Source organism: Necator americanus, chromosome IV (genome assembly GCF_031761385.1).
Source record: "Necator americanus strain Aroian chromosome IV, whole genome shotgun sequence".
Classification (NCBI taxonomy): domain Eukaryota; kingdom Metazoa; phylum Nematoda; class Chromadorea; order Rhabditida; family Ancylostomatidae; genus Necator; species Necator americanus.
In genome coordinates this window covers 14517001-14529314 of record NC_087374.1, presented here as the reverse complement: position 1 = coordinate 14529314, position 12314 = coordinate 14517001, and the positions used below count along the sequence as shown (strand labels likewise).

The window sequence follows — 12314 nt, the reverse complement described above, 5'->3', positions numbered from 1 at the left end:
TGGGCCCTGCCGTTTCAGACGTCGGACGATATGGCGACCGGTGAGAGGCGATCAAATCTCAGGTTGCTCAGGACGTCATTGATTCTGGACCAAGGCGACACACGCACGACTCGCCATGGAGACTGTCTCAGACTGTGTACTTACAACGCGAGAACAGTTTCCACAGACGCCAACCTGCATGCCCTTCTCGGAGCTGCAGAGCGTATCAAATTTCACGTGATTGCTCTGCAGGAGACCAAGTGCAGAAAGAGCGACCTACGACAGATGAATGACGGTACACTCGTCATTCGTGGAGAGAAGGTTCCGTCGCGAAATGTAGGCGGTGTTGGTTTCGTTGTGCACCCATCTGTCGTCCATCTCGTCGATTCTCACGAGATCCTGTCACTTCGTCTGGCCATTCTTCGTCTCCGCCCTCTGCGCCAAAAATCCATCAGTATCATCAACTGCTATTCACCAACATCAGCAGCTGATGATTCCGAATTGGACGCGTTTTACGAGGAGCTGGAGGAAGTAGTCCACAACGAGAAGTCCTTTCACAAATTCGTTGTCGGAGACTTCAACGCAAAACTAGGAAAGGCCACAGAAGAGGAATACAGGATTGGAAGATTTGGACTAGGGAACCGGAATGAAAATGGCAATCGTCTCGCCGGGCTGTTGTCCGCCGCTCGCCTCTTTCATGGGAACTCTCTTTTCATGAAAAAAGATCATCGTCGGTGGACATGGGAATCGCCCAATGGCGCGACTCGTGCGGAGATCGACCACATACTCACCAACCGGAGGTGGTGTCTACTTGACGTCTCAGTAGTACCATCCTTTTGTAGTGGTTCTGATCACCGTCTCCTTCGTGCGAAAATACGACTTAGCCACACGATGGAAAAGAACATCTGCTATCGGCAACGAAGGAGAAAAGAAGTCGTCTACGACGACTGCGTACTCGAGGACTCCCTGTCCCAAGGTGACTGGCACATCGAGGAGGACCCAAACGTGGACTACGAGACGCTGCTCAGAGGATTACGAGCTTGTGCTGAACGTGCCTCGAAGTCGCGCACGACAAACTTGGATCGAATTTCGAAGACCACCAAGGAATTGTTAGGAAGAAGAAGGGCTTTGAGGCTTGATCCGAATGCATCGCACATTGAGCGGTTAGTAGCAAACACTAGCTGCAGAAAAGCGTTGCAGGAGGATCTTTTGAAGTACAGGCAGAAGAAGATTCTAGAAGCAGCACAAAGAAGAACGAGTCTAAAGAAGTGCCGCAGGGATCTCCGCGAATATAATATTCCGCTAGCAACCTTGCTGAGCGAAGACGGGACTAGCACGTCTTCTCGTCGTGAGATGGAAATCATTACGGAGAGGTTCTACTCGAACCTTTTCCGTTCATCAACTCCTGTGTCAAGCCCAATCATCCCCACTGGCGAAGCTCCACCACGGATTCTCCCTTCGGAAGTACGAGCCGCTATCAAGAGCATGAAACCTGGCACAACCCCCGGACCTGATTTTATATCAGCAGACTTTCTTCGGGCTGGTGGCCATCCGCTTCATGTAATCTTAGCAGCGCACATGACATCCTATCTTCAGAAAGAAAGGATCCCAGACCAGTGGAAGACCTCGCGAACCGTTCTTATCCATAAGAAAGGTGACCGAGAGGACCTTCGGAACTTCCGTCCGATATGCTTACTGAGCGTGTTATACAAAGTATTCACCAAGATCATCCTCACACGCATATCTAGGACGCTGGATGAAGCCCAGCCTCAAGAACAAGCTGGATTCCGCCAAGGGTTCAGCTGCTTGGACCACATCCAGACCGTGTCGAGGGTCATAGAGGTTTGCCGGGACTACCGCCTGCCCCTTGTTCTAACCTTCGTCGACTATGAGAAAGCCTTTGACAGCGTAGAAACGAATGCAATACTGTCAGCGCTGGTCGATCAAGGTGTGGACGCGTCGTATGTGAGGACATTAGCCAATTGTTACGAACGATGCACGACTAGGATACAGCTTTTCCACCGCCCTCTCACCATACCCATTGGAAAGGGGGTACGACAAGGCGATACTATATCGCCGAAGCTGTTCACGGCTGCATTGCAATGGATAATGAAATCACTATCCTGGGAAGAAAGGGGCATACGTGTTGATGGAAGATTTCTTTCGAACCTTCGTTTCGCGGACGACATCGTTCTCTTTTCGAGCAGTACCATTGAAGCAGAAACGATGCTCAACAAATTGAACGAAGCAGGGAAGAGAATAGGACTACGAACAAACAGAAAGAAGACACAGTTCATGAAGAACGCGCACTGCGAGGACGGAGGAGTACAACTTGAAGGCTCCCAAATCGTGGAAACTCCGTCATACGTATACCTCGGACGTTCTATGAACATGGAAAACGACTTGAAGGAAGAACTGAATAGAAGAATGAGAGCAGCATGGGCAGCATTCGCAGCCGTCAGGGAAGCTACGGACCAACTGACGGACCATGATCTTCGTGCCCATCTGTTCGACTCGACAGTCCTTCCAGCGCTCTGTTACGCAGCGGAGACGTGGGCAGACACCGCGGCCACGTCTAGGAAGCTACTTACTACCCACAGAGCCCTTGAGAGATGTCTCCTGAAGTTTAACCGGCGCACAGGTCACCTTGCCGGTCTTCGTAGCTCCGACTTAAGAGGAATGTCCCGTCTTCGCGACCCAGCGGAATATGTATCGAAAGCAAAACATAGATGGGCCGGTCACATCATGAGAAGAATCGACGATAGATGGACTAAAAGAACGCTAGAGTGGATCCCAAGGGACGCTAAACGCCCCCGAGGGAGACCGCCAACGAGATGGAGTGACGTGTTCGCTGCACGGATGGACCAGCTGAGAGCTCAGCTGGATACGGCTCAAGGACCTCGTCAACGTCACTCACGAAACTTGAGAACATCTTGGATGACCATGGCGAGGGAACGAAACGAGTGGAAGAGATGCTGGGGCCCGCACGTCCAGTGAAGACGGGCCATCTAAGTATCTAAGTAAGTAAGTATCTAAGTATTTTAGTACGGGCACCGTTCTCTAGTGTTTTGCGTGGATGGAATGCACACCTCATCTTTTATCGATTTGCGAACTGCCAAAAAGCATAGTAAGTAATGTAGAACAAAGATGTAATTTCACCCTTAAAAAACGAAAATCCTGTTAAACTAAAAAAACAAAAGGCGAGGACATTTTATAACGAATGGCTTCCCTGCAGATTTTGTAGATTTTTCAATAAAAAGAATAGTTCCTTCTACTGAAACACGTTACTTCAGTTAATTTTTCAACAAAACAACACCTCCAAAGTTATGAAACTACCAGTCTGAACGTGCGAGCAAAGCTGGAGTTGAGAATTTCTGTAGTGTTCGCTTCGCTCTCCTTCATTAATAATTGAAAATCAATAGTAGCGAGATTTTGAGCAAAATATAGACTGGTTTTCTCTAACAACGCTTTCTACATTTTATAAATTTAGATTTAGAAAACTATTAAAAATTCATAGTTTTCTTTCTAAACACGTCAGTTCTACATTCGAACAAAATCCAAACTTTAGCTTCAAACACTTCTTCGATACCAATGTAATATAGACACAATTTGAAAGCATTACTACTAGTTACGGTGCATCTCTTGCCATCTCCCAACAGTTACCATCGATTGATGCTTAAATATTAAATGACGTGAACGACATCATTTTACTGATGAAGATACTACGTTAATAATAGTTCTACGTCAATTCATGTAAAGCGTTGGCTGCTATTTAAGCGACCGTTTGCTTGAGTGTTTCCACTTTTCGAAGAAGTCGTGTTGAGGAGGCGTGCAAGGAAATAGATGCGTGGAGGTGTCAAAGAGGCGCAAGAGGCGCAATGCAACACGTCCAGTGGCCATACATACATACATACATACATACATACATACATACAGACATACATACATACATACATACATACATACATACATACATACATACATACATACATACATACATACATACATACATACATACATACATACATACATACATACATACATACATACATACATACATACATACATACATACATACATACATACATACATACATACATACATACATACATACATACATACATACATACATACATACATACATACATACATACATACATACATACATACATACATACATACATACATACATACATACATACATACATACATACATACATACATACATACATACATACATACATACATACATACATACATACATACATACATACATACATACATACATACATACATACATACATACATACATACATACATACATACATACATACATACATACATACATACATACATACATACATACATACATACATACATACATACATACATACATACATACATACATACATACATACATACATACATACATACATACATACATACATACAATCATAAATACTACATAACATACATACATACATACATACATACATACATACATACATACATACATACATACATACATACATACATACAGACATACATACACACACATATATACAGTAGCGGCCAAAAATCAATTGACAAACGGTTTATCGAGGTTTTCTCCTCTGAAAATCGCTGAATCGTCTCCAAACTTGTACCAGTGGTGTCATTTGGTATTAGAAATCTTTTCCAAAAATATGTTTACTTTGCTGTTTCAGGAATAGTATTATTTCCAAAAAAACTGAAAATGTTCATTTCTCACTTTTTTAATTTTTGATTTATTTTATTTATCTTTTATGCTTTTCTCCCGTATTTTTTTTTTAAATTTTATAGTTTCCTATTGTATTTGGATTATGGATAGAACATTTGGAGCACGCCATATGTCAATTGAAACTCGAAAGTCCATTCTTCGAGGAATCGATCAAGGAATGAGGCAAGTCGAATTAGCAAAACTCTTTAACGTCTCCAGAGCGACCATCTCCGCTTTTCTGAAAAGGGTATCAACATGTGGAGTAATTGGAGCAACGCCGAATCCAGGACGAAGCCGGATGACCACACGAGTCATCGATAGGAACATCCTTCGAATGAGTCGTGCTAATCCTAGTCTCACTGCCTCCGATATTCAAAGTGAATTGGCCATCGCAAATCAACAGATCCCATCAGTTAGAACTGTTCGAAGACGCCTACAAGATGCCGGACTCAATGGAAGGCGTCCTGCAAAAAAACCACTCATTTCAAAAAAGTATCGCGTTGCTCGTGTCAAATGGGCTAAGGAACATATTGGTTCGACTCGCCAGCAGTGGAACAAAGTTCTATTTTCTGATGAATCCAAGTTCAATTTGATGGGAAGTGATGGTATTAAGTATGTCAGACGTCCAGCCGGAAAAAGATTCCATCCCATGTATCAACTGCCCACTGTAAAGCATGGTGGAGGAAACATTATGCTTTGAGGTTGCTTCAGTAGTCATGGAGTCGGACCTCTTCGCCGAATTCATGGAAGTTTGGACAGATACGGTTATGAGAAGATCTTAGAAACAACAATGCGTCCATTTGCTCTTCAAATCATTAGCAGAGGATTCATCTTTCAGCAAGATAATGACCCGAAGCACACACCCTCGTATATTCGTGACTGGTTCAACCGGCGTCATGTGGAAGTTCTTGACTGGCCAAGTCAGTCTCCGGATTTGAATCCGATTGAACATTTATGGGAAGAGCTGGAACCTCGCATGAAAGGGAAAAAAGCAAGAAATTCTGCCGAAAAATTTGCTCAATTTGAAGAAGCCTGGAATGCTATCCCACAGTCTTGTCTTGACAATTTGTTGGACTCGATGCCACGAAGATGCCAGGCTGTTATTGATGCTAAAGGTTTTGCAACGAAGTACTAGGGCTGCTATTTTGTTATTTTTAAGATATTCTGGTTATTGAAAGTTGTTATTAAGTTTTTTGTTCAAATAAACAGACAACGTGATTTTTCGCTTGTTTCAATAAAATTGAATAATCGATAATTTTTTTTGGATCCTGATTTAACCTGATTGCTGATATTCTTTTCTAAGGTTAAAAAACGCGATAGAAATAACTGGTGCAAGTTTCGAGACGATTCAGCGATTTTCAGAGGAGGAAACCTCGAAAAACCGTTTGTCAATTGATTTTTGGCCGCTACTGTACTTACACACACGGAAACATACAGACATGTGACAGAATAAACATTATATAGCAGGATGATGGTAGCTGTTAGAAATATCAAAGTGTTCGAAATAGGATGCACATTACGAATATGTAATTATCATCTAACTTTTCATACAACATATTTGAGTCGAATATCATATATCCTTAGGGAGCAATTTTCTTGGACTCAACTTTACTAATGTGTAGCGGCAAGTAATTTATTCAAAAAGTGTTCTAGTGGTACGTTTCAAAAGTTCTCATTAAACTCAATCGATAGAGCTTGCAAAACGAATCTACTTATGTCCAGATTTTGTAAAGAGAACAAATTTAAGCAGGTTATGAGAGAAATACGAGAAACCCAGAAGACGAAATGGCGTCTTTTCTTCTTCCGTCGAAGAGCTTCACTATAAGGGCCACACAAACATCGGGTGCAGAACATTAAGCACCGATAATGTTACGAGATTTCGATGTATAACTCTGCAGAAATAACTTGCCTTCTGACCTACCACCGTCATCTCCTCCCACCAAAAGGGCCTCGGAATCTGAAAGAATGTCGTTTTAATATTTTCAATAATTATTCCTGTTTAGTCCGTACAGATACTATACGCTCATAGATAGAAACTCAAAACAACATTTTAACTTTATAACAGTTGTATAGCCAATACAATTCTGATAAACTATATGGACTTGAAACTATAAGAAAAGAAATCTCATAAACGCAGTCTACATACCACTTAATGAAGATGAATGATATTAAACACATCATATTAATCAAAAGCTGATGGTTCTTATTTTTATGTGAGAGAACGTGATGCAATGACCATAACCTATCAATGCCGACTGATCAATACATTTTTTATATCCCTTTCTTCCACTATACTAAAGAAGAATCAACATACAGTATTGTTTTGTGAAGACATGATAGATGATATGCTTCAAATAATTCTCGCTTGCAGAAACGGCTTTACAGGTGTACTCCCCAACAGTTGTGGAATGCACGTACACATACAAATGATCTCCGAAGATGTAGCGATCCCACCGTGGCTCTGCTATTGTTTGGTTCTAAAAACGTTCTTTCAATTCAGAACAAGATCATCGTGGTTCTAGTGTTGCTGGTTCCTATTTTTGTCCACACGATCACAACGCTTCCGCATATCATCAGCCCCAATGAAGCGGGTGTCGCGGTCGACCAGCAACGATGTAAGAAAAGCATACTTCTAAATCTTCTCATTCTACCTTATCAAGTCTTTTACCTTATTAAGAACTTTTTTTCACTGTACTGAGAAAACCATCTAATATTCTCCTAAAGGCTGCACTGCTATAGATAAAAGTAGAAGAGGTTATAAGACAATTAAGAAGTGAGAAAGTTACTTATTTGGAGAGCTGGTTTTATCACCTCTCGCGGTTGCCCGCAACTTGGCAGGGCCGCGTCTTCCTCGAATATATGTAGCTGTACACAACCTTCGCCCTTGAATACAGCTCAAACCAAGAACCGTGAAGACACACTTTCCTAGATTTTATGTCCATTTCTCTTTGTTGGATTTGTTTCATTGAATTCATGTTTTTCTGTGTATTAGATATATACTGCAAGCATTGAGAGGCACATGTCGTTAGGAGATGCCCAAAGTGAACCCTATTCGTCAAAGCGCAGTCGACAATGATTTATAGCAATTTGATGTCCTTAGGTGAAAAACTAAGGGCCATCCACCATAAGTCTTTGAAAAATTTGTTTTGAAGAAGATTTTTATGCCCATCGGAACTTGCAACTTTCAAACTACGAGAAACTCTATTTTATTTCAAAAAAAAAGTAATAACTCATACAATGGAAGAAGCGTGAAGGTCACCTCAAATAGCCATCCCAAGTATGTTTCTCCTAATTCTCCTGATCCACAATTTTTGATTTTCTTAAATCTTTCTTCCGGTACAATCGCTGAAAAAAGATGAAGAATATAGGCATCTATTTTTGGAGCCTTGGTCGTGTTTAGGAATTATTTTATAGGATTTTACATCTAATAATCCCTTCAACAACAGAAAAAATGGAATAATTTTACACGGTTATCTTTTTTTACGAGTAATTTTCTAAAAGCATAAAACTGTTCCCTTGGTTCTGCAATTTAAGCATTATAGAACAATCCATTGACGAGAGAGAATGAAAGCGCACGCGATCATATGATTTTGGGGCCGAGTTAAGTGCTCCGTACCCAGATATGTTACTCAATCAGTGTCTTACCATTAAACGTTCAAAAAAGAAAAAAAAACATTTGGTAACTACAGTAGAAGAAGAAATGTCTGTCGACTATCGGTATTAGATTTCATGCAGACGAAATCGCTATCTAAAGTTCTTCGTGAGGCAATACTATCCAAACTTAGTTTTCTATATGACTTGCCCCTAATTAGAATATGGTTATAATATTCTTATCACGCTGCAATTGTCATCCTCGAGGATGGCACATTTTGACTGCGAAAGCTTTGACAAAATGCAAATCTGTAGGCTGCATAGATTGAATCCTGAGCTGCTGAATTTAACTCATGTGAGCAGATCAATTTATTGTGGTCATCCTTAAAAGCACATTTTTTCCGTACATTCCATCCAAGATATTTTCATCTTATTTGTTTTTGTTTTTTTTTTTAAATTTATGATTAGCATATTTTATTTCGAATTTGATCGAAGGGGTCGCATACCTATGTATACTATTGAGACGGTGTAGAGTACATATTTGAACCAGTCTCACTATCACGGAGCAAAAAACCGCGAATGTCTTTGGTCATATAGTTGCAGTGATGGATGATGTGCTTACAAATAAGTAGGTAAAAGCTCGAATCTTGAAAATAATCAAGAACGATATCGTCAAACTCGAAAAGACTGGACACCGCAAAGGGTGAAACAGCATTCCGTTCAAATCAGAAGTAAAATACATAATGTTGTAAAACTTTGCCTCAGTTTGCGAGAACATCGTGTTGGATGTTCACTGTAGCAAAAGCTGTGCTATCAGCTGTGCTGACAATGGTTCCCTTTTACTTTAAACGAGTCTTGCTCTTTCACTGATTTGCATGAACTGGAATGGCACCATATGTGATAAATGGTGCGTAGCAGGCCAGCTCGCTCCACAACTTGACTTAGTTTGACTGAAATGCCGGGCGAATGTTACGGAGTGAGGCAGGTGTGTCGTTTTTGAACCCATCCGAGCTCATCATTTTCGAACCTCAGCTAGAGTTTGCAAAGAGTCTATCCATTGTTTCTACTCTATAATCTGCGAGAGGTTACGTCTCCATTGAATTGCCTATCAACACCAAGTTTCCCTGCATCATTTTCCACAGATTCCAGCCCAAAACGTTCTTTTGCGACCAGGAGAGATTTTTCAATTTGAATTTGCAAGCATTCTTAGTACTCATTAAACAAGGCGATCAGACGATTTCCCTATAATGTGACCAAAAAACGGTTTTCTGTGACTTCCTCAGAAAGCTGAGCAAAATATAGCTGTTTTCCACGTGTCATCCGACGGAATACCATCTCTACTTATGCGAAAGGCTCTTCGTTATGGCGAATGGGTCACAAGGTGGCCCCACATTTGTCCAAGCAGCTTCTTTTCCATGCAGTCGAGCTTCTCTATCACAGCTCACAGTGCTCCCCACGTCTCCGATCCGCACATCATAATCATAGAGTGCTTTGCTCATGTATAATGATAGTGTAGACTTGTTACCTGACCTCGTTTATGATAGGGATCGAGCACAGGCACATCGTTGAAAAGTTGCATGCGGAGGTGACTTTTATCTCTCTCGTTCCTGCTATCATTTCTCAGCATACAGCTGGAATGGTATGACGCATCCACAAGCTCCAAAGGTTGTCCCTCCACCCTGTCCCTTTGGAGTTCTCGAAGAGATCAATATCTGGTTGTATTTGTCATGGCGGAGTTGCAGTCCTCTGCAGCTGGCTGCAACTAACTTCGTTTCGAAGTGGACAAGATGCTGCAACTCTTCAGCTTGGTTGCTTGCTTGTTCTGCATACCGCATAGGATTCGAAAATCGCTGTCACTCGCTTGACAATAAATAGTTGTTCAATTGTCTATTGACCAGAACGAAAGCTGGTTTGTTTACTATTGGCTTCTTCGGGATGTTTGGCATTGATCTAGGTTTGTCCGTTTCAAGGCCTTGTACGTTACAGGCATCAGCGAAATCCCTGAGTAATTCTTGCGTTCCATCATGGATAACTTTTTGCAAAGGGTAATTGTACTGTGTACCACTTTTTGAGCAGAACCAAGATCGTTATTGAACCTTATTCTGGCTAACGTTTCGGCGTCGTCGCCTTCTTCAGAGCCTGGAAAAATCAAAGACACGTGTAATCTACTCTCTCAAACGCCTCGTCATCCCACAAGATATGATTTTGCAAACAGATTATTTAAAAGTCAGAAAAGCAGACCAGCGCTCACCTTGATAGCCACGAAATCGTGATGTTAGCGGACCACCAGTTGTGAGAGTTGCGCCGCTAGTATTAACTAGTAACGATGTCCCCCCCTCTGACCCCGTAGGTCAAAACCCGCAAAGGTCCTGATATGGCGCCAGCTCGTTGGTCACAGCGATGCATTCTTCTTTACGATTCATTATAGGACTTTTGGCCGTGATATATTATAAAACGCTTCCAATGTTTTTTTTTTGCGCTAGAACGTCTGATTCGCGTGCTAAGATTGTGACAGCTATCTTGAAAGGGGTGTTGTCATGACACTGTCTGCGATGAGCACCTAAAGGGGATGATGTTTTTGATTTTACGAGCCCGTTTAGGTGCTCCTTGACGCGGATACATAGTGATCTTCCTGTTTCGCCAATGTACTCAGCCCCACATAACTGACAGGTGATTAGATAGATAACCTCCAATACCACGCAATCACCCTGCCTCCCGTTCGGACAAACGATGCAATTAGGTGTCTCACAAAGTCTGTCATATGCGCGATTGCGGGCTAGCTGCTGCTTCAGGTTTACAGGTGGTATGTCCACTACTCTGACTGAGTTTTGCAGACCCGCCTGTCGTAAGCTTGCTCGCACTGCATTGCTCATGTCATCCGAAATAAAAGGAAGGCAGAAAGGGATCTTTGTTGCTTGTTCTACCCTGTGGCACCGCCGCTCAGTTGCATGGCTCCGATTTGAATGAGAGACCTTTGCTGGGTACCCATTGGACTCAGCAATGCGGTTTGCCATGTTTGTGGAGGCAATGCGCCCTTGAGCCTCAGATGAAACCGTTGCCGCTGTCTTAAACATATTTTCAATGACTGACTTTTTAGTTCTCCAGGGGTGCACCGATTGGTAGTTGTACTAGCGTATCACTACGATTCTGGTATTTTCCTCTAATTCACATTGAACAAATGACATTGAACAAATTCGTTCAAATTCCGCTAACTCACACTGAACAAATGACTTTTGTCATCTTACAAATCACAGAAGAAGGGAGAGATTCCAGCATTTCTGCGATTCGTCGTCTCCGCCAGATTTTCCATTTTTCATCTTTTGATACAGACCAGAATCTCCTACTCAGTCCGTGGTTCTTTGATGATTGCGGTGTATGTCAGCCGATAGATGCATTGCGTGTGTCCAGGAATATGCGCCTGCCAGTTCGGCAAGAAAATGCCGAAAGTGTTCCTCTAGATTGTCAGGGTTGCTTCACCGACAGCGACTCCATTGACAGTCTTGAGGACAAGTGGACATCTCTTAACTATGCCGTTGTAGGGTTTTTATCATCCAGCACTTTTTAAACTCAGCTTAGCTCCTGATATCTACTTGTTCTCAGCATCACATTTCAGCTGACAGTACGTCTTTATTCCCAGACGCTTCTCTTGACTTAAGTTACCAATAGCACCAGCGACGCACAGAATTTCACGATTTTGTCTCCGCAAAGGCAAATCTTCCTCGTCGTCGAAACTGGTAGCATCCTTTTTTGTGGCTTACTGAATGCATTTAGTAGGAGAGCCTAGCTGATCCTGTTTCCTCTTGATCGAAATCTAATGTTAATCTACGCTGGCGAATTTCTTTCTAACTTATACTCATGATCTTACAGATCCTCCAGATCTGGCTTTGGTAGGTATCGTACTTTACGACGGTTGGTCGTAAACAAATGCGACGTCTTTGACGGCTCTGGATTATTTGATGTCTGACAGAAGGATGTTCGTTATTAGAACGTAATAGAGCTGAAGATG

The 12314-nt window shown here is 42.0% G+C and overlaps 3 protein-coding genes across 5 annotated transcripts in view; 2 read left to right on the top strand and 1 right to left on the bottom strand.

The window, feature by feature from the left end:
* Positions 1 to 30: 30 nt before the first annotated feature.
* Positions 31 to 2976, top strand: RB195_001279 (uncharacterized protein; the record flags this gene model as incomplete). The annotated part of the gene is made up of 1 exon (XM_064197977.1): positions 31 to 2976. The coding sequence occupies one exon, from the start codon at positions 31 to 33 to the stop codon at positions 2974 to 2976; it is 2946 nt and encodes a 981-aa protein (XP_064053858.1).
* Positions 2977 to 4820: 1844 nt separating this feature from the next.
* RB195_001278 (uncharacterized protein) lies at positions 4821 to 5852 on the top strand (the record flags this gene model as incomplete). 2 transcript variants are annotated; one of them, XM_064197975.1, is made up of 2 exons in its annotated part: positions 4821 to 5329; positions 5429 to 5852. In XM_064197975.1, 2 exons carry the CDS (start codon positions 4821 to 4823, stop codon positions 5850 to 5852), a joined length of 933 nt encoding a protein of 310 aa, XP_064053856.1. The 2 variants fall into 2 exon arrangements, with proteins under 2 accessions (XP_064053856.1, XP_064053857.1); XM_064197976.1 differs by lacking the exon at positions 5429 to 5852 and having other exon boundaries at positions 4821 to 5417.
* A 616-nt stretch (positions 5853 to 6468) lies between these two features.
* Positions 6469 to 12314, bottom strand: part of RB195_001277 (uncharacterized protein) — a gene marked incomplete at both ends in the record, with an annotated part of 10095 nt that continues 4249 nt past the window's right edge. Inside the window, 4 exons of one of the 2 annotated variants that reach the window (XM_064197973.1) lie at positions 6469 to 6536; positions 6627 to 6674; positions 7032 to 7194; positions 7977 to 8062. In XM_064197973.1, the coding sequence (XP_064053855.1) occupies positions 6469 to 6536; positions 6627 to 6674; positions 7032 to 7194; positions 7977 to 8062 (365 nt within the window). Of the gene's footprint in view, positions 6537 to 6570; positions 6675 to 7031; positions 7195 to 7976; positions 8063 to 12314 lie in introns of those variants that run through there. The other variant, XM_064197974.1, reaches the window with a different exon arrangement.